The sequence below is a fragment of the Phasianus colchicus genome, chromosome 24 (assembly GCF_987193195.1).
Source record: "Phasianus colchicus chromosome 24, bPhaCol1.hap1.1, whole genome shotgun sequence".
NCBI lineage: Eukaryota > Metazoa > Chordata > Aves > Galliformes > Phasianidae > Phasianus > Phasianus colchicus.
In genome coordinates this window covers 1359389-1386752 of record NC_143459.1, presented here as the reverse complement: position 1 = coordinate 1386752, position 27364 = coordinate 1359389, and the positions used below count along the sequence as shown (strand labels likewise).

General features: G+C 51.5%; 1 protein-coding gene across 2 annotated transcripts; it reads left to right on the top strand.

Moving 5' to 3' along the window:
* The first annotated feature begins 447 nt into the window (after positions 1 to 447).
* Positions 448 to 18955, top strand: SDC3 (syndecan 3). Of its 2 annotated transcripts, none has more exons than XM_031595104.2 (5): positions 448 to 596; positions 15149 to 15266; positions 15683 to 16281; positions 17882 to 18152; positions 18434 to 18955. In XM_031595104.2, the coding sequence occupies exons 1-5, from the start codon at positions 534 to 536 to the stop codon at positions 18598 to 18600; spliced, it is 1218 nt and encodes a 405-aa protein (XP_031450964.1). In that variant the 5' UTR covers positions 448 to 533; the 3' UTR covers positions 18601 to 18955. The 2 variants fall into 2 exon arrangements, with proteins under 2 accessions (XP_031450964.1, XP_031450965.2); XM_031595105.2 differs by lacking the exon at positions 448 to 596 and adding an exon at positions 12390 to 12642.
* The last annotated feature ends 8409 nt before the right edge of the window (positions 18956 to 27364 follow it).

Here is a 27364-nt window from a genome sequence, read left to right as displayed (position 1 = left end):
CCTTCAACCATCCCTTGATACCACTCTATTTACCCCTGCATCCTTTCCTATCAGCCTCCAAGCTCTGTATCTACTCCTGGATGCCCTCCTAACTGCCCTGACGTCCCTCTGTCTATTCGCTCCCGTCTACCCCTGGGTCCTCCCATTCGCCCCTATTACCCACCCCGGAGTTTCCTCGATCTTCCCCACTCCTCCCCTCCCTACCCCCGGCTTCCTTCCCCCATAGCCCCGCATCCTCCCTATTGCCCCCCACTCTCCCTCCCAACCCCGGAGTAACCCCAAGTCCGACCCTCCTTATCCCCCCCCACACCCCTCCATCCACCCAGCCCCCCGTTCTCCCCCAGCTCCGATCACACCATAGCGGTGTGCGGGGCCGTAGCGGGGCGGGGCGGTTTCCGCACACGGGCGGAGCGGGGAAGCGGGGCCGGGCGCTTCCAGCGGGGCGGCGGTGCGGGGAGGGGACGGGGAGGGCGGCGGCAACAAAGGCCGTTCCCCGCCCCCGCGAGCTGCTGAGCCGTCCTTGCGGCACGAAGATGCCCGCGGAGCTGCGGGGCCTCGCCGTGCTGCTGCTGCTGCTCAGCGCCCGCGCAGCGCTGGTGAGTGCGGGGCCACGGCGGGGTGCGGTGCTGGGGGTGGTTGGGGTGAGCGGGGTCAGCACCGAACGGCGGTCGGAGGGGTTGGGGGGGGGTGGGGGGGTCGAGGCTGCGGGGAATGGCGTTTGAAGGTCACAGGGAAACGCCTTCGGGAGAAACCGGCGGGGTTGGGGTGTTGGCCGCCCCCGGAGGGCTTTTCGCGGGGGATGATTTGGGCGTCGGGTCCGCCGCGGGATGGAGCGGATCCTGGGGCGGTGCTGCGTGCGGCGGCTCCCGGACGCGGCTCTCACAGTTCTCGGCTCAGCGGAGCATCAGCGTGGGGAGCCCCTTCTCTTTCCCCTTCCCTCCCCCTTCCCTTCCCCTTCCCCTTTTAGAGGAAAAAGTCCCCATTTCTGGCTGCCTGCCAGCGTGCAACCTGCTGGATTTAATAGCACTGAGCTTCCTTCGCTCCTATGGGGTTTCTCTTTTCTGGTACTTCCCTTCCTGAAGCCCAACTGCTGGGGATGCTCCAAGGTTGGGGATGCTTTGGTGGGTTTGGGATGCTCCAGGGTTGGAGATGCTTTGGTGATGCTCCAGGATCAGGGATGCTCCACATGGGTTTGGAGATGCTCCAGGGATGCTCCAGGAATGCTCCGGATTTGGAGATGCTTTGGTGATGCTCCAGCTTTGGTGATGCTCCAGGAGTGCTCTGAGCACAGAGATGCTCCAGGGGTGCAGATGCTCCGCGTGGCTCTCACAGTGGTGGCTGCATCTCTCCAGAGCAGCAGATACAAAGTGCCTGTTTCTGAGGAGACTGCTGAGCTCTCATTGAAAGCACCCTGAGGTGTGCGATGTGCGAGCAGCCCAGCCCTGTGCACACTGTGGGTGATGCAGCCAGCAGCGTTTGTTCAGCTGAATGTTGCATTTTGCCATTTGTTTGGGGTGATGGGGACCAGCTGGCAGCTCGCTCCATCCCTCCTCATTGGGACCAAGGGGAGCCCTTCATTTCTCCCTTCTCCATTTGGGGATCTTTAGTTGGTGGATGGCAATGCAGCCGTTTGCTGAGGATCAGAGGCAGGAGGGCTGAGGTTGGGTGAATGTGAGGATTGGGATGATGGGCTGTGGGGTTCACTGGGGGTTCATTGGGGACCAGGAGTGGACCGAGGTCTCACTCTGCTGCTCTTTGCCATCACTGCTATGTTGTTTGGTTGTGTTGGACAAAGTCTCCGCTTTTCTCCTCTCCTTGGAGGCTGCAGGATGAGGGCAATGCCTGGAAACAGCCCCATGTGTGATGGTTTCAGGGGGTGTGGTATGGACTGGAGACCCCCATCCCCTCATGCGTGGGGCCGCGGTGACACTGCGCCAATGTTGGATCCCTCTGCTGATGTGACTGGGGCTGGGGAAGGCAGCACTGGGATCTCCTGGGCCATACCTGCCCATCCCCCTCCCTACAGCATTGCTTTGGGCTGAGGCTGAGGTCTGAAACCCTTTGCTGTGCTTATGGGGTGGGGAGTGAGCTCAACACCATAGTAGGCACCTGAGAAGCCAAAAGTGGTTCTGGGAGCCAGGGAGAAGGGAAGGGAGTCCAATTCCCAGCTGGAAGATGGGAGGAGGGCAGGGAAGGGGATGAGCTGACTGCTTCCACCCTGGGCCTGTGATGGGGTCCTGGCCACAGGGTGTGGGATGGCTCTGTGCTGGGGCTGCCACCCCGGTGCTGTGGGATTTTTCCTTTTTGAGGTCTGCAGAGATCTGAATGGTGTAGCATGCAGTGAGCGTGTGAGGTCTCAGCTTGGCTCTTGGGGGAGGGGGGGGTTTGAACGGCTTCTGCACGTTGGCATCCGCAGGGAAAGCAGAGGTGGGAGGCAGGGAGCAGGGCGGAACAGAGGGCTTTTTGTGGCCGTGCAGAGATCTCCCTCAGTTAATTAATGTGACATTTATGCCGAGCTCCTCGTGCAGAGCCGAGCAGGGCAAAAGCCTTTTGTGGGGTGGGATGGGATCTGAGGGGTTGGGGCTGCGCCGGGCAAAGGGCAGCACTGGGGGGTCACCGCTCTGAGCACCGAGTGTGGATTTGGGAAGAAACGGGTCTGAGTGGGGGTGGCACAGGGATGCGCTTTTGGGGAAGGCGTGGAGCAGAGGGACAGCACCAGCTGGGGTGAGCAGTGATGGGACCGCAGTGGTACCCCCATAGCAATGCCATCAGCGCCTCCCTGCCCTCATCCAGCATCACGATGTGAGCTCTGAGCTGGGAAGTTCGGCCGTGTTTACATCCCCACAATGTGAAACATCTCCCTCCCTCCCTCCCAACAGCTTGGCTGCTGCTCAAAGTGCTCATTTTCGGATAAAAATAACAGTGGAGATCTCAGGGCTGCCGCTTCTTTCCCGGAGAAGGGAAGGTTGCATTGCTGAGAAATGGGGGGGAAACACTCCGTTTGCAGAAGGATGCTCGGGGCATGTGGCCCCAGTGCACTTTTGCCTCCCAGGGTTGGGGCAGTGCTGAGCAGAACTTGCTGGCGAGAGAGTTTATGAGCCAAAAATGCTGTTTTCTGGAGGAGGAAGAGGAGGGGGGGAGGCAGAGCTGTTCCATGAGCTACACTGGTCGGGTGGAATAACTGCTGCAAAGTGCTGAGAGGGACGTGCCTGCCTCTGCACGCTGTTTGCTAACACCAGCATCCCTTGGAAACACCAGGAATAAACCCAAGAGCTGCGATTTTGGAGAAAAGAGAGTGGGAGTTGTGGTCAAATATGGACTTCTACATAAAATCTCTCTTTTTTTTTTTTTTTTTAAAGTTGAGAAATTTATGACTTTCTTTTTTCTCCCTTCTTTTGGAGGCCTTTTGGCAGACAGCACCGTGCAGCCTTTAATTTTCCTTCTCCCTCACGTGCTGTCCGTGTGTTTGCCAAAGGAATAGTGAGAGGACGGGGCTGTGGTGACACCAGAGGTGACACTTTGGGGGGAGGGAGGACGGCACTGGGCCCGCTCTGAAACCCTGGCCCTGTCCCAATGGAAAAAGGCAGAGCTGCCAGGTATTTGTTGATGAAATGGGGTGATTCTGTGCAGCTCTTGCTGTGCTTTCAGCTGGGTCTGGCAGAGAGCGGGGTTCCCTTTTTTGGAGTTGCAACAAGCTGGGCCATACAGCAGAGGGACCTGAGCTGGGTTGGGTGGCGTGGGCCCACAGCTGTCACTCGTGGCGTTGCTGCTTCCTCCTCCTCTCCCTCTTCTGGTTGGGAAAGTGGGGGAGATGCTCCTCCTTATGCCTAGTATGGATGCTGAGGGGCTATGGTATGAAGAACCCCTTCCATTTGTATCCATGAGCGCTAATTAGGCTCTAATTAGCCCCACATCACTGCCAAAGGTCACAGGACATCAGCATCCCACTGAGGACCACGTGTGCTGGCGATGCTGAGACCTGCACTATGCCACCCGGCTGCCTCTGCTCTCAGCCCAGCCCGTGTAATTGCTTGCTTTGTTTTATTCTGGCACAAAAAGGAGCTGTTTCTCCCCATTTATCAGCAGATAATAGACTTGGCTAGTTAGCAGCCCAGCAGGCCTCAATTAGGCTGTGGAGTGGGGCTGCAGAGGTGCAGGCTGGCCAGCCATTGGGGTGTCCCCATGGCATTGTGTTGTCCCAGTGGATTGGGGTGTCCCCAGCACTGCTCTGGTTGGGGATGGTTCCCCATGCAGCCATCAGAGGGGCAATGGCTTGAGTGCTGATTACTGTAGAATCATTAAGCTTGGAGCTGTAATTGGGGCAATTCAGTCAGTCCCTCCCCCACCCCTCCTCTTTACCTTCGATTCAGGGCTAAACGCTTTTATTCCTGCTCTCCAAGCACCCATCTCAGGCATTTAAGGCCACATACAGGACCCTGCAGAAGGAATCCTGAATATCCCTGCACTGATGTCCTTAAAGCTGCCACCCTCACACCTCAGGGATGCTCATGCAGAGGTGGCTGCTCCCAAAGTCCTGGTGTGGAGCACCCCCAGTTCCTTTGATTTCCAGGAGGAGGAGAAGGGAGGTGAAGGCACTCAGTGCCATAGAGGGAGGAGCTGAGGGGAACCCATCAGCTGTGCCAGGGGCATAAAACATTTATAGCCCTTGAAAATCATCAAGGAAATGTCTGTCTCAGTTAAAATAGCAGGAGCAATTAGAGGGGGATCAAAAAAAAGCCCAAACACATGGTTTGTGTGTAATTCCAGCGTACAGCTCAGTTCTTCTCCAAGCATTTCTCATCCTCTGCTGAGGCTGCAGCCTCCTGTCCTGCAGAGCAGGGTGACATCCAGGCCAGGCTCATTGAGCAGAAACATCTCCCTAGGGCAGTGTGAGGGGTGGGTGAAGCTCTGGGGCTGCTCCCTCAGCATCTCAGTGCCCTGGCAGTGTGCTCACCCACTGGAATTGCCCTGCCTCCGTTCCCCTCCTTCCTGACAGCTCCTGGGCTGGGAGGGGCTGCAGGTCTGGGGGATGCTGGGGTGGTTGGTTGGTGTGTGCATGGGGGGCTGTGACTCACCAGCAGCCTGCACCAGGGGATGCTGTGTCCAACCCTGCATGGGTATGGCATCCCTCCATGGGGTTGGGTACCATCATCCCCATCACCTTACGGAGATGCTGTGCCCATCATTCTGCAAGGATGCCGGTACCCAACCCCATGTTGGGATGCTATACCCATCCCCTTGGGGGATGCTGGCCCTTTGGACAATGTCCTGACCACCCTCTTGCAGAAAAAATAGATCTCTCTTTCTCCCCTCCCCTTCTCTACCCTCTCTGACCATGACAGAGGAAAGCCAGAGAGCACGATTTTCTTTCCTCTTGTGTCATCCTGCTGTGTTCTCAGCAGTTGGGCACTACGGAAACTGCTTTGGATGGAGAAAAAAGGCATCAGATGAGGGATACCTCCTCTTGCATCTGCTGTTTGTTCCTTGCCTGCTTTCAGGGACTGTAACTGAGAGCTGATGGAGCTCTGGATCGCTCCCTGTGAGTAATGCGGGATGTGCCAGGAAGGGGAGCCTGCCCATGGGCACGGGAGCTGAGCCCCACCCCTACACGTGGCTTCATGGATGTAAATTCCAAAAGTAGGTCGTGGGCACGCTGGCATTGCAGGCATTGTCCTACATATGTCAGTTGGGTACTTTATGGGGCTGGGGCTGGGCATCTCGCCTCACTGCCCCAGGTGTGCTGAGCATCTCTGCCTGCATGGGCATCAGCATCAGTGCTTTTCTCCTATGGGGTTTCCTTCCTCCTGGTGACAGCATGTCAGGGCAGACTGAGGCACCTCCGCATCCCCATCCCTGGAAGTGTTGCATCCCCATCCTGTGGGGCCCCTTTAAACCAACACAGGGTTATCCCCATTCATCCTGAGTGGCCCGGAGTCCCTTGGAAGGCTGCAGAAGGGGCTGTGAGCATGTTTGGTTTTGGCAAGTGCAGCATCTTCCTCCCCATCCATCACCATTTCCATGACAACTCGGAGGAAGGAGGGCAGCAGCTCCTTCCTATGCTTGTGCAGCTTTTGAATGCCGTGGTCTGCAGCTCGGGACAGCAGTCAGCAAAGCGCTGCCCTGGATGAATTATTCCTAATTAAACACTGTAAGGAGAAGGGCTGCTGGGAAAAGGGCCCTCCTCATTGTCCAGCAGCGTTTGGGGGAGCTGCAGTCTGGGTGGGGGATTCTGTGTTAATCTTCCAGTGGCAAAGCTGCACATGGCGGGCTTTGATGGAGTCCTAATTAATCATTATTAGGAGGTTCATTCGATGTGGCTCAGCACGAGAGGGGCAGCAGGGCTCCTACTGAGCTGTGACAGCTCTGGGATGAGGTGTGGGGCGGTTGTGACAGTGCTGCTCTCCCTCAGGAACCTCAGGAATGACTGTAAATCCACTGGCATTGGGGTGGACAAAGATTTTCTCCTTGTCACCACGTGCTCATGGGAATCCCCGTTAATGGAGATGCCCACTTTGCTTTTGGGGTCTGTGGCTGTGAAAGGGTTGGGACTCAGAGCAGAGCATCCTACACACCAGCCCTGGCACTGTCACCCCATGCTGGAGGACTTTCACTCCATCACCAGCCCATCTCCTTCCTCCCACCACCTCCTGATCGCTTTCCAATTGCTTTCCTGATTGCAGCCATGCCCAGAAAATGAAATGGCATTAAAAAAGAAAGCATAATATGTATGTATGTATTTTAAATCCCACAGCTGCTCATTGCGGCCGTTCGTGGTTTCAGTTCTGCTGTGGTTTCCACACAGCGTGCACCGACCCCACGTGTACTGCAGCCACTCTCGGGGCAGAACTCGGGGTAGAACGCTGCACTGTGCAGCCCCAGGGCTGTGTTTCCCCATCCCCTGTGCACGTTTCCACCCAAATTCTCCTCCTGCCGGCAGCGCTGAGGTCATTTCGGTCTCCCCGGCGGCGCCAGCGAACAATCGCTCATTGTGCTCCGCGCTCCGTCCTGGGAAAAGGAAGAGGGTGTGAGGCAGCGGAACACCGCAGCACTGGGCCGGGTGGGCTGCTGGCTGCCTGCCCCCGCCCCACTGCTCTGCGCTGGCCTTGGGGCCCTCTGCTTGCTCCCAGCCCCATGGTGGTTATGGGATGTCGGCCACGCGGATGCTCTCCACCCACATCTCCGCATTAGGACCAGCGCAGTGCAGCACGTGGCAGTGCATTGTGCATCACCCCAAATCCCCCATAAGGAAACATACACCCTCAGGAAATGTCCCCGTGGCTTTTTTTCTTGCATTGTTGCCCTGGGAGAGGATTCGCCCCATGCTCTTCTTCCTCTCCAGATTAGGGCTCCTGCAGGCTTGTTTCAGAGCCATCCCTCTGCTTGAGATCTCCCTGCCCCCTGTGGTTTTCCCCTCTGGGAGATGAGGTCCTGGACCACTCCTTGTCCGTGCTGGGCAGGATTAGGCTCCTGAACCATCTGCTGCCTGCCTTGCCACATCCCACGCTGGGGACAGGGACAGCAGGGATGGCGTAGCAGGGATGGGTGCCACTACTTGGGTTGGGCACATTTGTGCTGATGGGAACAGAGAGAGAGAGAACACCCTGTGGGCATCTCTCGCCTGTGTTTAATGAAGGTTCAGCTCAGACCTTTCGTGTGTGTGGCTGGGAATGAGATGGAGGACAGGGGCATCTCCCAATGGGGACCCCTAGATGGATGCTCTGGGCTGGGGACCGCTCTGAGGTGGCACATTGGTGTGTTTCAGGCTGTAAATCCCCATAATGCCACCAGACTGGGACTGCCAGCAACACCCACATCACCTGGGGGCCAGCAGGCACTGGAGGTTCTCTGCAGGGAGGGCTCGAGCCTGGAGCTGCAGCAGCAATCGGCTTAAGGGAGATAAAGGCATAGGCAGGAGGGGGAGAGGGAGGTGGTGTGGTCTGGGTGTGAAATGAATGGTTTGGAGTCTTGGCATTAGGTTCTGGGGGACTCCTGGGTGACACCAGGCAGGTCACCCTAGGGGCTTCATTGTCACCATTGCCCTCATGAGACAAGGCTGGTCTTATGGATGATGATGGATGCCAGCATCGAAAGACATCACTTTTTGGGAGTGGGGAGAGCAGTCTGGGAAGGGGATCACAGCATTTATTTCCTCTCCAGGTAAAGTCTGGCCATGGAGTCCCTGCTCCTAATACTGGAAAAATTCATGTCAGAGCAATGGGCTGTCCAGGAATGTTGGGATGTGCTGGGTTAGGAGGGATGCAGGAGGCTGGAGATGCTAAGGGCCAGGTAGGGTCAGCATGGAGCTGATCCCGGTCCAATCTTGGGTTGATTGCTCTGATTGCATTAATTGCCAGGGAAATTGTTGGGAAATCACCCACACCACCTCTCTGCTCCATCCCCACTGTGAGCCCTGTGGACACCCCTGCTCAGGGAGTGAGCACAACGAACATCCTTTGAGCATCCAAACATTTTCTGTAGCATCCCCATCACATTGCAAACCCAGCATGTATGGGAGGAAGGAAACTCATTCATTCCCTGGTTTTGAGCCAAACTGTGCCCAGACCAACCACAACCTTGCTTTTATTCTGCAAATGTGCTTCCGCCATCCCTGTGTTTTCTGCACCCTCCTGCAACGTGTCCCTGGGGATGCCATGAGCAGCAATGAGTCCCAGAGGTTAATGATGTAAAGTGCCAAAAATAGCACCTTTATCTACGAGTGTGTGTCCTTGTGCATTTTTATGGAAGCAAGCAGAAAGGGGAGCTGGGAGAATCACAAAGCCTGGACTGTGTGCTGTGATCCTGCATGGGCGCTGGGCTGTGCTTTGGGGTGCGCAGGCTGATGCCTGGGGGTGTTCGTTGCTTGCGTGTGTGCCTCTGGTGTAATTTTAGCAAAGCCTCCCCAGGTAAATCCTCCATTTATTACACCATAAAACCCACCAAATGCACAGGGCTGGGGCTTTGTGCCCTCCCCCATGGCAGCACAATCTGCCAGGAGCTGCGGGTAATCCTCTGCGCTCCATCCTTAATCCCACTCTGTCCCTCGCTGAACCGCCCACGGTTGTGAGCACGGGGTGCTCCCACGTTTGCTTTCCAAGAAGCCCCAGGGAGGATGAGAGCAGCACCAAAGGGATTCAGAATCTGCAGGTGTGTGGTGCAAACCCGTGGGGTCTGAGCACCCCACCCACAAGGAACCCCAACAGCGTGAGCTGAAAGTCTGTCTGTAGGTTGGTTGGTTGGTTTTCTTAGTGTTTTTTTCCTCCCATTTTGGGCTATGATGCACCAACAGACCTGGTTTTTGACTTTTTTCATCCCACGAGCACAGGCTGTGTGCAATGAGGGTGTGCTTCCAGTTGGCTGCAGGCTTGCCTCAGTTTCCTTTCCCTTTCTATCTGGAGATCAGTGAGTTTGGGAGTGCCATGCAGGTATCTCTCAGGAGCTGAGTGCTGTTTGGGGGCTGCTGTGACCATGGATGGTGGGGATGGATAATGGAGACCACACTGCTCCCCAAGAATATCCCTTACATCTCCTGCAAGCAATGCTGTCTCAGCCTCATGAGCATCCCAGCAAGGTGAACTGCTCTGATGGTGCAGAGCCAACATTTAAACCCTCTCCCAAAGGTTCAGGGCTGGGGCTGTGTGTTAGGAAATGTTGCCTTGAGGATGCTGTATTCCATCTCTCCAGCACGGCATTGAAAAGCTGCCATCCCGTTTAGTGTATCAACCATAATTATTGTTGGAAAGGCAGAATGGAAATGGTTTGTTTAGTTACATTTCATTAAAAGAACTTCATCTGGGGGCAGGAAACAATGAGGCTTAAGCTGTATAAATATTTGAACAGTGCTTTCCAGCAACATAACCCCTTGGTGTGTGCATGTGTGCACGCACGTGCCTACAGCCCAGGTCACATACACATGGATGGGTAATTTGAAACGTTTCCCATTGCGTGCCAAAATGCTGAAAACCCCCTATTCCTGGTGATGGCTCAGCGAGAGCTTTGGTTGATTTTGTCCATTGGCAGAAGCTTTGCTCTTGTATCGGGCCTGACCCCTCCCACCCATTTATTTTCTCAGTAAAATGAGCCCTGCGGGGCTGGAGGTGCTTCCTGGGCAAGGTAATCAGAGATGGCAGTGCTGGGATCAAGGCTCCACGCTTGGATGGATTTGGGAGCTTTCCTTTCATCTGGAAACCTGAGCTTTCTTGGTGTGTGCAGTGAGGTCCGGGGGGCTGCATTTCGGGTGGTCCCCACTGCTCCACATTTTGCAGAAGGGCAAAGTTTTGCTAAATGCTTGAGCTGCTCCAGGAATGTCTTTTGCTTGCCTTTTAATTGAGTTTCTATTAGTTTTTATTGCACACTGGGTTGCTGAGAACCATGATAGAGTGGGGAGCACAGCTGAATGGTGCTATCAAAGCAGATTGATTGCATTTGCAAACAAATAGTTGCAGCAGATAGAGCTCAGGGTAGGCGAATATCACCTGAGTCCTAGACAGGACTAGGGAGAAGAAATGCCTTTTTTTCTCTTTCCCAAATTTAGGCACTCCAGCATATATGAATGAACGCATGCATGTATTTGCTTTTCAAGAGTTAACCCTCCCATCCAACTGCATCCCCACTTCAACTTCTCTCCACAGCATCAGTGCATGCCCCTGGGAGCACCCAACCCAATATTCAGGTTGGCCAAACAAATTGTGGTGACCCATCCCTGGAGATGCTCAAGGCCAGGCTGGATGGGGCCCCGGGCAGCCTGGTCTGGGAGGGGTGGGGAAGGGCAACCAGCCTACAGCAGGGATTGGAACTGGATAATCTTTAAGGTTCTTTCCAATCGAAGAAGTGGGGGGAAAGAGATAAAGTCCTATTTTCCAGCCCTTTGGAGAGTTGAATCTCAGCTTGGAGAGCGAGCTCTGAAATGCTCCTTTGTGGAAGGTGAGAAAAGCTCAAGACGGTTTTGCATGTTAAGCTGCAATAGGATTATGGAGGCGAGCAAATTAAATCAATTCTGGGCTGGGTGGGGAAGTTCAGCATGGTGAGTTTAAGCTGCTGGGTTGTCGCTGAGGTGCAGAACCACCCATCCACAGAATGGCTGGTGCTTGAGGTGACCCCATCCATCGGGTGGTTGGCACTTGGGGTGATCCTATCCATGGAGTGATTGGCCCTTGGGGTGATCCTATCTGTCGTGTGGTTGGCATTTAGGGTGACCCCATACATGGAGGTGTTGGCACTGTGTTGATCCCATCCCTATGGAGCATCCTTGTCTGCCTGATGCAGTCCCATTCACTGGGCTCATTTCTACCTCTTCATTGGGTGTTTTGCATGCAGCAGGAGGTGGTACTGTGTTTGGGGGTTTGTTGTGTCTTTTTCCCTCCATCTCCCTGGAGGGAGAAAGCAGAGAGTGCTGGGAGAGGAGGTGTTAGCAACAATTGATGTTGGGAGGCTTGCTATTTTTCATGCCAGCTCTGGCTCGGGGATATTTTATTACGTTGTGGGGTAAGATCTGGCACTAATCCCCTGAAGCATGGGAATAAAAGATGATACTGGAAGCAGGCGATCCCAAGGAGGAGGAGATGCTGATGTGTGGATGTAGTACTCAGGGACTTGGTGTAGTGGGCAATATTGGTGATAGGCAGACAGATGAAGTTAGAGGTCTTTTCCAACCTTAATGATTCTATGATTCTAAGAGCTGAGACTGGTCTGGGATTGAGGACCTGGTGAGGATGCAGCCTTCCCATGTGTAGGAAGAGCATTTCCCACCAGCATCCTGCACCCCCAGAATCCAGCACTGCTTTTTGGCCGTCCTACTTGGTTTTGCTATGGACACCTCCAGCTCAAGCAGCCTCCATGGTCGCTACCATCAGTCTTGCTGTCAGGAGCAGCTTGCCGACACATTTATTTTTAACTCAGCCTTGGATCAAAGCATGGAAATGCAGCAGTTTTGTAGTGGGAAAAGAATTGTGGAGTCTTTAAGGTTCAGAAACAATGTTTTCGTTCCAACTTTATGTGCAAGTTAATATTATTTCAACTGTTTATAGTATCACTAAATCATGTGCTGGAATGAGTTATTAAGGTTTTATATAGAAAACACCAGAAAGGTGCTTTCAAGGACTGATTAATTGAAAATATCCCCTGGAAAATATCATAGAAACGATCAACACTTTTCTTGTGGTCTGTTCTCAATTTAACGTGTCGAGACAATGGCTTTCAGCCACGGACAGATTGCTGACCCTGCATGCAGGGTTGTGTCCATTTGAGCTTTCCAATGCTACTGGCTTTGGCATCCTCCCCGGATGCCCCGGCTGTGGGATCCCAGTGGGGCACACAGAATTCTGTTTTCCAACTGGGGTCCCCATGTCCTTTCCCCATGACCTCATTGGGAAACGAATCCCAGAGCTGTTTGGGGTGGGTGTGCCCAAGGAAATCACCCATCGCCTGCACACTCAGTGGATGCTGCGTCGCCATGGAGGAGGTGGTTTCCATGGCAACCGTTGCCATGCCGATGGCTACCAGAGAAGGACCTGAGAGCATCCTAGGGAGGTTTGCCAGCCTCTCCCTGATGCTAAGGATGGATTTATAAGGCACCCTTCCTCCCAGTGTGCAAGGCAGACGTTTGGCAGCAGGACGTGTCCGGAGATGCACAGGGTCACGCAGGAGGTGGCAGGTCACATTGGTTCCTTGGTTTCCCAGTGAACCGCCCATGGTGCTGTGCTGGGCATGTCAGTGGGACTCTCTTCCCAATCACATTTTTTTTCTATGTAAAATGATGTCACCTATCTTGATAAAGGGGGAGGAGAGGGAAGGATGGGGCATCCGCTGTGCTGGGAGATAGATGCACATGGACAGCACAGAGGGACTGAAGCCTCTCTAATCTCCAGCTCAGCTCTGATGGGGCTGGGCCAAAGGGCCTGAGCTCTCTCTCACTTTCCAAGGCTCTTAGTGCAGAACTTGGCTGTGATTTCTGCTGCTGCAGCCCCTTGGCTGTGGTTCCCAGCCAGCCCTGCCAAGCCACAGTGTGGAGGCATCAAGGGGACAGTAGGTCGGTGTCATCATGTGTCCACAGGAGTTACAGGCAGCTGGAAGTAAATTGGCCATTGCCTTTGCCGCTGGGAGCAGGGAGACAAATGCACATGCCCTGGCACGGCACAGATGCAGCTCACCCTGAGGCAAAGGAGTAATTAATCCCCATCACTGCTGAGTCTTACTGGGCTCAGCCCCACTGAGCGATGGAATCGGCTGTGGTGCTCTTTGAGTAGCTGGGTGTTGATGCCCTTGTGCACCAATCTCCATCATCTCTAGGACTTTCCCAGTGATTCATCACCATGGAACCACCAGGACCAAGTTCTGCTTGCAAACTGCACTGACAACTGCCCAAGTTGCTTTAATTAAATCTACTCCCTCACTCAGCTGAATTTGGTTCTTTGCAATGGGATGGGCACACACTACATGTACCCATTTGCATCACTGCATTGCTCCAACATCTTTTGGGCAAAATGCATCCAGGGCACACACTGGCTCAGCCAAGACTCCACCCATGGGATGGATGGATGGATGGATGGATGGATGGATGGATGGATGGACGGACGGATGGACAATTGGATGGGTGGATGGATGATGGGATAAATGGATGTGGGATGGATGGTGGGATGGATGGTGGGATGGATGGGCACATGCTGGGCCTGTCCTCCTGATTTTTCGTTTCCCCATCCAAGCACTGGGAACTGATGGCTGGAGCTGCCACATCTGGTTCCAATTTAAGAGAGAAATGAGTTTGGCAGAGCCGGGCCATGTGGCTCCCATTACAGAGAGGCTGTGCAGGTCAAGCAGAGAGAATATGACCTTTGGGGAGCTCAACAGGTCATGCAGCAGGGCCAAGGGGTGGGCTGGGGTGTGCCTGTGGTATGGGCTCCTGGTTTCCTGGTGAGCCTCAGTACTATTAGCGTAAAAAGTTGCTATGGTCTAGGATTAAACGACAGCCTTAGTCTCCTAACAGGCTTTTAACAGAAGACAGATGCAAGTTTCTGGGCATCCCTGTCTTCTTTGAAAGGCTTTAAAGTCCGGCCACGCCATACCCAACAAGTACAGGATTCAAAAGGCAAATAAAAGCAGCTCCAAATGTTTCTTCTCCCAGCCCCCAGACCTTGCAATTGAGACATCATTTATTTAGCAGTGTCATTTGCACTCATCCTTTGTTTATCAGTTCTTTTCTGTTTTTTTACCCTCTCCTCACCAGAAGCTGGAGCTCGGTGCTGTACAGATCGGCGCAGTGAATATGAAATCTCTTGAGCTCATCTTGCTATCACCAATTGAGTTTACCTTGATTTCCAAGGAAGGAAATGAGGGGTGAGGAGGCAGCAGGGGCCTGGCCAGCGGGCACCTCCTCGGCTTGTCCCGCACAGAGCCACTTTAACATTTCAAAACTCATTTTTATTTCAATCTGGAATAGAAACAAAGAAACCCAAAGCTATTACCGAGAGGTACAATCCCATAATAGCAAAGGGGGCCCTTCCACCCCTTTGCGAGCACCAACCTGGCTTCTTACATCTTGAAACATCTGATGCTATCTTACAGATCAAAGCCTCCTTGTTTGGGTTGTAATGAAGTGTCAAACTGTTTCCTTGCAACACAAACAGGAGACACTTTGATCTGCAAAACAAGATGCTTAAGAGCGCTATGAGCGAGGGCCCTTCAAGTTTTAGCAGCGCCACGGAGCAGCGGAACATTTGAAGTTTGACATCGTGTCATACTGTCACTTTGCAGGTTGTGGCAGCTGATAGCGTGCATTAATGTCACACCTATGCCAGAAATCACGTGAAAATCGTCTAAGAGTAAACAATAGCTGGAGAACTAAAATAAGATTTTTTCTCACACTTTCCAAAAACAACTAATTCAGTTTTTTCCCTTTTCCAGAGGGCTCTTTCCACAGGAAATGTTATCAGAGTCAACGTGCACTTTCCACAAAATGTCACCTTGCTTGAAAGATTTACCACAGGGAATTATTTGGGGGGGGAAAAAAGCAGTTTGGAGCAGCTCGACCAGAGAGCACTGCCTGCAGTCCCCTCCCTTGGTGCTCTCTTGGGTTGCTCTCCTCATCCCATCCCATTTGACCCCATCCCGTGGTGCCCATTGCAGATGGTTAACGCAGCTTCTTGCTTGGCTGCAGGCTCAGCGCTGGCGCAATGAGAACTATGAGAGGCCAGTGGACCTGGAGGGCTCCGGGGATGATGATCCCTTTGGGGATGATGAACTGGATGACATCTACTCGGGCTCTGGCTCAGGCTGTGAGTAGCTGCAGGGCTCCCAGGGGAAGGCATGGGGTCATGGGTTGGGGTTTGGTGGGACTGAAGCTGTGGGATGGGGGGAATGGATTGCCCTGTGCCAATCTCCCCAGCAGCTCCCCTGCTCTCTCCAGCCAAAAGCAAAGGAACAGTACCAAATCTGGGCTCAAGTGCTTCCACTTCCCACTTTGGTCTCTGGCCCTACCAGGCAGGATTAGCCCTTTTCTAACAGCCTGGACTGGTGTTTTAAGGGTTGACCTGAGAGAGGGGCTTTGGCTAATACCTCAAAATCTGCATCCCTTGTCTTCTGCTGAACCAGCAACTGCTCTGTGCTTTCTGACTTTTGGGTGTGAGGCCACATGGCCAGCCAGTCCTGGGAAATGCCCACTTAATCCTCTGCTCTTCTCTCACTCTTCCAGATTTTGAGCAGGAGTCGGGGTTGGAGACAGCAGTCAGCCTCACCACGGACACATCCATCCCACTGCCCACCACGGTGGCCGTGCTGCCCGTCACCTTGGTGCAGCCCGTGGCAACTCCCTTTGAGCTGTTCCCCACAGAGGACACGTCCCCTGAGCAAACAACCAGCGTCTTGTATATCCCCAAGATAACAGAAACACCAGTGATCCCCAGCTGGAAAACAACCACCACCAGTACCACTGCCAGTGACTCCCCCAGCACCACAGCCACCACCACCACCACGGCTGCCACCACCACCACAACCACCACCACCATCAGCACCACTGTGGCCACCGCCAAGCCCACCACTACCCAGAGGTTCCTGCCTCCTTTTGTCACCAAGGCAGCCACCACCCAGGCCACCACCCTGGAGACGCCCACCACCTCCATCCCCGAAACCAGTGTGCCGACAGAGGTGACCACATCACGGCTTGTCCCCTCCAGCACGGCCAAGCCGAGGTCCCTGCCAAAGCCAAGCACCTCCAGGACTGCAGAACCCACGGAAAAAAGCACTGCTTTGCCTTCCAGTCCCACCACGCTGCCACCCACAGAAGCCCCCCAGGTAGGAGGCAGGACCCTTCTCACCTGCTGAAGGGCTCATGGACAATGGGTGAAGCCAGGAGATGGCAATGAGGAGCTTTTAGAGTGGCTGAATCCTGAGCCTGCTGTTCAGGTTCGGCTCTTCCCAGCTCTGCAGAGAGCAGAATGTTTTGTGGGATGGAGAGGGGAGATGGAAGGGTGGGGGTACAGAATCATAGAATCATTATGGTTGGAAAAGCCCTCTAAGATTACCAAGTCCAACCTCAACCCATCCCCACCATGCCTACTAACCATGTCCCTCAGTGCCACATCTCCACATTTCTTCAACATCTCCGGGAGTTGTGACTCCACCACTTCTTTGGATAACATGTTCCAGTGCATCACCGCTCTTTCAGAGAAGAAATTCTTCCTAATATCCAACCTGAACCTTCACTACCTCCAGCATGGGTAGAGCACAGGGATGGGGTTGATGGCAAACGCTCCAGAGCTTCTTCCCCAAGCAATAGGAGGGCAATAGTTTGGGGCAGAAATGGGCTTTCCCCTGGGTGCAGCTGCTGAGCTCACTGTCCTGCAGCCCGGCTCACAGCCTGGAACTGGCAGACCCAATCACTCTGCAGTCCCTGCTTGAGCCCATCGGGCTTCTAGGGTGGGGGATTTAATCCACTGCTCCGTCTCTCATTCAGAGCCCCTAAGGGGCCTTTTGAAAACCGCTTTGACTGAAAGGTGGAGTGATTTGTCTAAACTAGTCCCTCTTTTCTGGGTATGTATATATGTGCGTAGCGCTCCGGGCTCCTGCTGACCTTCAATTAATCTCTGTCACAAATCCACGTGCTTGTGGAAGCAGTGAGCCATGCGCTGTGCCAGGGGCTCTGTGACATGGAGAGGTTTCCGTCTCATCTGCCCTGGTTTCATCCCCAAACATCTTATTGCTCATCCCCATTTGTAATGGGCTGAGGGAGCCATTTGCCCCACAAAGGAGATGTTCTGGGGGAGCTTTGCTTAGGGATGCCCTGGGATTTGCTCTTGGAATGGGGGAACAAAACCAAACAAAACCATGGCCAACTCCCATCTGGAGAATTCATGGAGCACCAACAATCCGTGTTTGGGTTCCTCATGTGAATCCACTCCGGCCACCAGCTGCATCACTGTGCACAGCCAGAGACCCATGGGATCAGCTCAGCATGCAGCAGGGTAAGGAGGCAGGATGGTCAGGATGGATCCCCAAGGATGCTGTGAGTGTGGGGATGTGTAGGAGGCAGTGTACAGATGAGGATTGGGCTGGAGGAGAACAGGGTAATGCGACCCTCCTTAGGTCTCCATATGAGGCCATAGGTGGGAGTTTGTGTGTCTCAAGGGCACCTGGATGGGGACTGGCCAGAATGGTCCTGCTTGGCTAAAGAGACCTTAGCTTTCAGGTGACAGTCAAGATGTGGGATTGTACTGCTCTCTGCAATACAGCCATCCACTTCGCTGACATAGGGAAGGGACACTCCAATGTTAACTAACCCTCATGTTCCCCACCATGGTATCACCATGCCTTTCCTCCAGCCATGCTGGTGCTGCTGGAGACATGAACCACCTGTAAGTCCTTGTCTCCTGCTCCACCTTGTCCTTTCCTCCAGGTGGAGCCAGGGGAGTTGACAACGGTCCTCGACAGTGACCTGGAAGTCCCAACCAGTAATGGCCCCAGCGGGGACTTCGAGATCCAGGAGGAGGAGGAAACAACTCGTCCTGAGCTGGGCAATGAGGTGGTGGCAGTGGTGACACCACCAGCAGCACCAGGGCTGGGCAAGAATGCAGAGCCGGGGCTCATCGACAACACGATAGAGTCTGGCAGCTCGGCTGCTCAGCTCCCCCAGAAGAACATCCTGGAGAGGAAGGAAGTGTTGATAGGTGAGAGAGGAGCACATGGGTTGGTGGGAGGATGGAGGGCTTGGCCTTCAGCAAGGTGCTGGGGTGGTGCTGGGACACACAGCCTCACCTGCCCCAGTAGATGGGTCCTGTCTATCCTTCACAGTAAGCAGCACACTGTTGCAGCTCCTCAAATCACACAAATTGCACGATGCCACCACCCCCGTGTTCAGTTTTAAGCATGAATTCAGCTCATAAAGCACAAAACCAAGCAGAACCCAGCCCGATTCCCCTCCTGACAGCTGTGCTGCTTTCTGTTGCAGCTGTGATTGTCGGCGGTGTGGTGGGAGCCCTCTTTGCTGCCTTCCTTGTCATGCTGCTCATCTACCGGATGAAGAAGAAGGACGAGGGCAGCTATACATTGGAGGAACCCAAACAAGCCAACGTGACCTACCAGAAGCCGGACAAGCAGGAGGAGTTCTACGCGTAGGACAAGAGCCCGGCATGCCTCACGCTCCCTGCTCCTGCTCCAAACTCTCCCTCCTCTCCTCCATCCCGTCTCTTTATCTCTCTTCTCTTTTGGATCAGACTGTGAATTTAAAAAGCAAAAAAAAAAACAAACAAAGAAACAAAAACACACGAAAGGAGAAACCGTACCTTTGGCGCGAGGAGATGCCACGTTGCGGATGGCGGATGGAGCTCACGGGGCTTTTCCCACCTCCATGGCGGACTCTGGGATCCAGATACCTTGTACAGCCCTAGGGCGCAGGGTTTGGATTTATCTTCTTTTTTTTTTTTTTTTCCTGTTGGAAAGAAAGGAGGCGTTTTTTTTCTCTCTCTTTATCTTTTTTTTTTTTTTTTCTTATTTTTATTTTATTTTTTGAATGGAGCTGGTTACTTTGCAGGAATTCCCTTTTGCTCCCAGCTTCTGTTTGAAAAGAGGATGCGACTCTCAGATATGCTTTGAACCTTGAAAAAGCACAAGGGGCCGGAATACCTGGTGCCCTGGGATTTGCTCTTGGAATAAGGGAACAAAACCAAGCAAAACCACGGCCAGCTCCCATCATGGAGCACCAACAAGCCGTGTTTGGGTTCCTCAAGTGGATCCACTCCGGCCACCAGCACCCTTTGCTGCATCGCTGTGCACAGCCAGAGACCCGATGTCCCTAGAACCCATGTGGTGTTGGCGTGGTGTGGAGCAGGGCCTGTGCTTTCGCTGGGTTTTCACTGTGACCAATAAAGCTCAGCTTGCGCAGCCCCTCTGGCAGCACTGGTTTTCAAATGGTGGGGACACGTGGGGATCCCCACTTGGAGGGGAGATGGCATGGGGTGGGAATGCAAACGTGTTTGGCTGGGGTGGTGTCCTGGAGCTCAGCAAGGGAAGAAAGGAGAAGCAGAGGCACTAAATGGCACGAGTCAAGCAGGGGGACCCAACCACAGGAACACAGAGCTGTTTGAGGGCATTTTGGAGCAGAGTAGATCATCTGCATGGCTTTGGTGAGCCCCAGTGCCGAGCATTTCTATTCCTTTTGTTGAATTTTAATTCCCATGGGGATCAGCTTAGCGCAGCCCACAAGCAAAGTGCCCAGGAGCTGTTGTCAACTACGCAGTGCTCTCCCTTCTGTCTGGAAGGAACACGCAGAGCCCAACCATGCTTTCAAGAAGGGCCGGATCTTGGAATGAGCTCTCTGCACAGAAAAGTCAATTAGATATTTCAATTAGTTGGCTTTTAATTAGCTGAAGCACTGCTTGCCGTGCAGCTGAGGATCTTTGTTTTAACAATGGCTGTGATCTCAGCAGTGTCCCGTGGAGCTGTTGGCTTTGCTCTTAGAGCAGTTTGAACAGGAAAACAACACAAATATCGGTTTGTCCAACTCTGCTGCACCATGAACTGACCTGCATGGGCACAGTAACACTTTGTCCCTTCAGGACAAGAGTGCATACAGGGATTTATTACCCTGCTGGAGGCTGCAAGACAGCAGAGCTCCTTTTTGTGTTGGGAATTTGAGAGTTTGACTGCATGTGTGAATATATATATACATATATATATATACACACACACCCACATACATACACAGTTTGATATATATATATAGATATATATATATAATGTGAAATGAAACCCCTGTAAATTGTCATTGCACTGCATACACTGGCTGAGCTGGGCCTGGTGATTGTGAAGAGCTGAGGTTTGCACATCAGCATTCAGTCCCTGAGCTCACTGACAGTTTTATTCCACTGTAAGGAGCACAGCCCAGCTGTAATAATCCCACTTTTAGAGATGTCAGCCTCAAAACAGTCATTGTTTTTGTTCTCTGTGTTCAGAGAAGGCTGTTCTGTTGGCTGCCTTGGATGGGATGCTGAAGGTGCTGGTGTATGTGTGTGTATATATGCACCCATTTCTAAAGTCTGTCATCATGAGGATGAGGATGCTCTGAAGGTGACCACGTGCTGAGGAAGGCTGGTGTTGGCCCCGAGGGCCACTTCCAAGCTGCTCAAAGGGTATTGCTTAATGGCTTTGTGTTTCTGTTCCCAAAGGCCCCTGGCTGTTGATGCATGGCAGAAACAGAACCTCCATGGTAGCACGAGTTGGGCATGGCAGGCATCCAGGCCACCCCAAATCACTGTCTTTTGGAATAACGTGGACTTAATCTTTTGAGCTTACATTAAGGGAAAAAAAAGTCAACCCTCCCAGCTTAATCTTTTAAACGCTGCTTTTCTTAGCTGCTTCCCTAATCTTCTTCATTCCATTTTTTTTCCCTTTAATAGTCTGAACTTCTATAATACAATTTTTTATTCACTCAAGCTTAACCTTGGTTCGCTCAGCTGGTGTTAAGTTGTAATCCTGGCACTTAAATCCGTGACAGTTCCAGAAGTGAGGAAGGCTGGCAGCAGGGAGAGGAGCTGGGCAGATCTTCCTCATACAGCCATTAAAAGCAGGAGATCACAGGCCAAAAGGAAGGTGAAGCCAATTAAATACATAATTAGAATTGACCTGGCTTCATTCATTGTCCTCTTCTCCTACATGGTTGCTCAGAAACTGCAGAGATGTGATCACAAGGAGGGTTCCTCTGGGGTGGAGATGAGTCTGGGTGGGATGGAGTTGACCATGAGGAAGGTTCAGCTCCAAAGAAATGCAGACGCCATCAACTCAATGTAATGGGGAAGGACAAAAACCGATGGTGCTCTGAGGATGTGAGCAGCCCTGTTGGTATAGAAGGGCTTTTCCTTCTGCTTCCCCATGTCTTTGGTGGCAGAGCCTTTGCTGTGCATGCTTCTATATTTTAGGAGAGCAACGGGACACAGTTGGCATCAGCCAGTGGCAGGACTCAGCCAGGCTGGGTTTTTCATGACTGGGATTGGGTCACCCCTTTCCTCTGAGATCTTTCATTTTGGACCTTTCAAGAATAAGCAGCAGGACTTGACACAAATTTCCCATTCCCTCCCCATTTTGCCCATTGGGTGACAAAATCCCCCCTCTTCGCTCCATGCAAACCTTGGCTCTGCTCCCAAGAGTTACCCAACCTCTACCAAGAGCCACCAGCACGGAGGCTATAATGGGAGCAAACCCATCACCGAGCAAACAGATGGATTTTTGTGTTCTTTTCCTCTTTATAGTTACAACCATACCTGGGTTTGGAGCTTTCCGTGGGGCTCTGTCAGCTCCCAAAGCGACACTGAGAATTCACAAGTGAAATTTTCACTCGAGGCGGCGGGGATGTCTGTGGCATGTGTGTATGTATGTATATATATGTGTATGTAATTAATATATATGTATATATGTATATACGTGTGTGTGCAAAGCACACGCGCGTACACAGCTTCAATGCAAACTGCACCTAACAAGGAAGGGGTGCTGGGGGCTCCTTCCTTCACCATGGCTATGGGAGCAAGGAGCTGGTCCTGCCTCCCCAGCTTTTCCAAGGCTGAGGCCAGGAGCCCTGCTGCCACCTGCCCCTTTCCATGGCCGGAGCTGAAACAGAGCCCAAAAACCCATGATGAGACCCCCGAACCCACGTGGCTCTGCTTCCCCCCACGTACTGTGCCTGCAGCTCCATGGCCGTACCCACACTCCGTCCCTATAGAGAAGTCTCAGTCTGGAGTTAGCAGATTCTATTATTATTTTTTTTTTAATATATATAATTTTTTTAATTATTATTATTATTTTCTTAAAATTCACCCTAGGAGACGCCCATGCAATGCCCAGATTTATCCCCCCCACCTCGCAGACAGCTCCATCACTGCATTTCCAAAGACCTCAGGGGTACCAGTGACCCTCTGGGTATTAAGCACCCCCTGGTCTAAGGCATAAATGTACAGCTGACAATCAAAACTGACAGAAATGCTGACTTTAAAAATAAATGTATCCATTGCAGTTTGATAGAACTTTTTAAAATCACATGCTTGTCTCTCATGAGTGCTCACCACCAGGATAAATCACCGCCCATTGGTCCTTCTGTAAATAAACATGAAACATCCTTGTATAAATTAAAAAGAAAAAAAAAAAAAGAAAAAAGAAAAAAATAATAATTTAAGAAAATCCACTGATATATGTCCAAAAAATTATCCCTTTCCAGAAGATTTAAATAATTTGAAGAAAAAGGAAAACCCAATGCGTGAGCTCCACTTCACGTTTTCTCTGGAGCTGATTTAAATTCCCAATAGGAGAACAAAAACTCTTTAATGGTAGAAGGAACTACGAGTGTTTTACCTTACAATAAACATGGGAGGGGAAAAGAAAAATGCATGTAAATATTTTTAATAGGAAACATATCTTAAACAGAACCTTTTTTTGTATGTACATAACTCTTCTAGAGTTTAGTACTTAAATTGCTTCATAGTGTCTGTTTAAAAAATGAAAAATAAAATAAAATGTTTGTTAATTGTTTTTGTTCTTACTCAATGGCCAAAACTTTAAAAATAATAAAAAAAAAAGACTATAAAAAATAATCTTTGCCAATGGATCTAGCACTGTAATGGTACTGTCTATTTTTTTTAATTATTTCTGTGCTGTGCCCATTTATAAAAGGAAAAAAAAAATAAAAATAAAGTCATTTAAACATTGCCTGCCCAGGGCTTCGCCTGCTTTCTTGCTGCCACAGGTTTTGGCCATGCCAGTGTGAGATGCAAGGGGAGAAGATGTCACTTGCTGGGGTGTGATAGTGGCAGGTGAGGGATGGAAGCTAATTAATGGTCTGCATGGCAATGCCATAGAGATGCTGATGAGCCACTCCACCTGATGCGTGTGACCAGGGTGCAGAGAGGTGTGGGTATCCTCAGGATGTAGCCACTGTGTTCCCATATGCTCAGGTGTTGCCATGTCCACATGTGTCTCCAGCAAGTGGCTGAGCATTGGGCACTGCTAGAGATGGGCAGTGGGGTTTGTGACACATCAAAAGGGGCTCTGTGTGAGCAACTCATTATAAATCTCCACGATAACTGGAGAGTCCAAAATTAATGCCTTCTTTGATGCTTCACTTTGCAAAGCATTGGACCTACACATCCATTCCTGCATGGATGTGTAGGAATGAAGGGGATGAGGAAGGTGGACGTGGCCAGATGGCAACGGTGAAGCTCCTTTTAACTGAGCTGATGCTGCCATGCCAAGAGGAAATGCATTGGCAGAGTCTGCCCAAGGAAGTGGCAGTGTTACCATCCCTGGAGGTGGTGAAGAGCTGTGGAGATGCAGCAGTGAAGGCCATGCTCAGTGGGCATGGTGGGGATGGGCTGGGGAGGGATTTGGTGATCTTAAAGGTCCTCTCCAACCTTAATGAATCTCTAAGGTATCAGATATCAACCCTGAATGGGAATGAGGGGGACAAGATTATCGCTACTGTCGTGAGCAATCAAAGCCCTCAGTGCCTGGGAAGATCCTTGTATCTATGCTTCAAAAGACTTGTTGCAAAAGATGGCCATTTTAGTACTAACAGGCTCCAGATGGAATGGAAAAATTCTCCCAGCTTTCAAAGTAAAGGATTAAAGAGCAGCAAACCAACGGGTTAATGCTGGGCTTGGCTTTATGGGCATTTTGGTAATGTGGGCTCTCACAGCTGGCTTGCCTAAATGTCTGGAAAAAGGAATTGGAATAAATGAGATAATTTGTGTTGAAGAAGAGAACAAAGAAATTCAGCAAGGATGAACTGGGAGCAGCTCCCACATCTCTTCCCATAGAGATGAAGCAGTAAGGCCAAACCTGACACCAAGGTCCATGCAATGCAAGAAGCATAGATCCAGGTGAGAAACTAAATCAGGACATAAGGAATGAGGAGCAACCCACTAGAGATATTTTCAGACCATTTGAACCCAATAAACATCTTAAAAACCAGGCTGAACTGTCTGGAAGTGGTCATTCCTTTTGGAGACCTATGAAGACACTTCCAAGAAGGTGGGAAAAGGTGAACCAGGGTGCTCTAAGGCTCCCAATTGACTTTAAAAACCAGAAATAAATGGGATGAAGTAATCACACTGCTTGTAAGCTCCCTGAAGAGAACAAAGCTATCACTCTTGAGGACTTGTCAAGAAGTGATGCATCAAATCAATCAAGTGACCTTTTGTGGCTGGGAGCTCCATGACACAAATAGGTCAATGAGGTTTTGTCACCATCTCACAGGGAACCCTCATCTAAATGCTGTTATTGTAGGGTGGGTGAAAAACTTCATGTAAGGTGCCCGGGGAGTGGTTATCAGCAGTTCCCTGTCAAAACAGATGTATGAAATGAGTGGGCATCCAGACAGGGTCCCTCCTGGGGGCAAGTTTATTCAATATTTTCATTAACAGTTGAATGATGACATAACAAGGATGATTATTAAATTTGCAGATGATACCTCGCTGGAAGGGACAGCGAGTACATCAGAGAATAAGGCTGGAATTCCAAATGATCTTAATAAATTGGAGAGAGAGCGTGAAAAAATCACATCCAAGATCTATGAAGAGGTTGATAACACCAGAGGAAAATTCACCACAGTCTACGCAAGCATCCAATGCAGAAACCTGGGGAAGGTAATTTGTCCTGCCTGTTCCTTTGCTGAACACATCAGGGACTGAGAGATTTGCTTCAAAGCAGTCAAATGTGGTCCGAAATTTGGGATGTAATGTTTGGCCATGAAAGATGCACTGAAATACCCACCTGTGTAAAGTCCCTTGCTGGTTCAGCTGAATCAACTGGATTTGCCCATTGGTTGCACATGCCACGGGCTGCCAAGGCAGCATGTTGAAGTCATGAGGCAGTCAGATGCTAGGTTCTGGGGAGGTTGGTAGCACAGGATGCTGTGTAGAGATGGCCCAGCAGTCCCACAGCCTGGGCAGGTCCCCACGGTGCCCAAATGCTCCATGGTTTTGGGTGCAATGCCAGCTGCTCTTTGCTGAATGGGGATCTCCTACGTGGGGCACTGGGAGGTGCTGGAGGAGAGCAGGGCAGGGGGTACCTCTGGCTGGGATTTGCATCTGGAAACTCCCTACCTCTGAGAGGCAGGCAGCACTGCCAGATCGGTCTCAAATCAGTAAGTGAAAGAGGAGAGGAAAAGCCTCCCTCATGCCCATGGAAGGAATAAGCCTCAGCCTCAGGAGGCTCCTCCAAGCCCCTCCTTTCTTGCAGGGGGAGGCTGAGGACCCAGTGTGAGGCCTCACTAAACTTTGGGGTAGTGAAGGATGAAGGCAGAGATGGGCTGAGTGCCAAATCCCTGAGAGCATCCAACCACCACTGCTCCCATCTCAGCACATGGACACGGAGGTCACCTCCTGAACACTTTTCCCTGCTTTCCAAGGACAGGAAGTTATTACAAAAGCGTATATGTATGAAAAAATAAATAAATAAATAAATAAAGGCAAAATAAATTCCAATAGAGAATGACCGGATAAAACTCCTTGTCCATAAGTGAGATGGGGCTGCCTGAGGAGAGTGGTGGATATCTGGGCACAACGGATGCTGATGGCTCCACAACGCCTCTGAGTATTTACAGCCTATTGTACAGGATTCGAGGCAAAGAGCAGCCTATTTCTGCTCTGCATGACAACATTTCCTGAGCATCAGCAGATATTAATAGTCACAAATAGAGCTGTCAGACCTCTCCTATTATTTACCTGCTTTGAGACAATTGGGATCTGTGGCAATGAGTGCACCCTTGGGATTTGCTCACGTGGCTGTCACCCGTTCCGACGTATTTCCTCCCCTCTGCAAAGCAGAACAGTTTGCCCTATGTCCTACATCAGAGTCCACAGGGGATATTTCCTCCTATAGAAAAGTGGAGAGGAGCAGTGTATGCCCCAGACTGCTGGAGCCTGGACATTTGGTGCTTTGATTTGCATTCCATGAGAAATTCTGCTGCCTGACAATCTGTGCTCAGCCTAATGAGGAACAGAGCCAATTAAAAATAATAGGGGTCCTGTGCTATTGCCTTTCACAAAACAATAAAAAACAAGAAAAGTTTGCTTTTAGATAAAGTCCAAACATCTCAATATGATTCTGCTTTTCTTATCGACGTTCAGTCATTGGGAGTGCAGAACTGGAACAGCTGGTTCTGATAAGGCACAACCCCAATTGCATCCCTATAAATAGGCTTTCAGAGGCCAATACAAGAGCCCCACTCCTTCCATCATACAAAACACAGTTCGCTGCTATCGAGGGGTTTCTCCCTGGACTTACCCCCACTGAGATCTACAAACATCCCTGGCTCTGCTGGCTATTTTTGGAGGCAGGGAATTAACACACCTATTTGCATTTTACCTTAATTTGGCCCGAGTTAAAAATGATTTCAAGGTAATTGGATAAGCACAAGGCTTTCATCAGCCCAGCCTGCAGCAAGCTCTGCACCTAGGTCATGGGAAGGACTCAGGCACCCTGGCACCAATGGGTGCTCTCCATGCAGCTGCAGGGCAGTGCTCCACTGTGCTGGGAAGACAGGGGGAGAAGGGACACGGGGAAGTCAGGGAGATTTCTGGTAAGCCCTTAAAATCCCAGATGGTGTGTTAAAGCCATGGGGATTTCCTAGACTTGGAGCACGTTTTTTTGCTGAAGACTGCAGCATTTCTTTAGCTTCCTTTTAGCTGTATGTTGGGGAAACTGAGGCACAAGCACTGATTTCTCTCCTATCCCATAACCTGATAACATAGCATTAGCTGGAGGTAGAAACAGTTTCTTCTGCTTGTCTTTGATGGTGAAAGTTGTGTCTGTGCACAGCCAGGAGGCAATTCCTGCTCAGAAAGATGAGGTCCTATGCCCAGCCTGGGGATTGGGTTTCAGCCTGAATCTACACCAT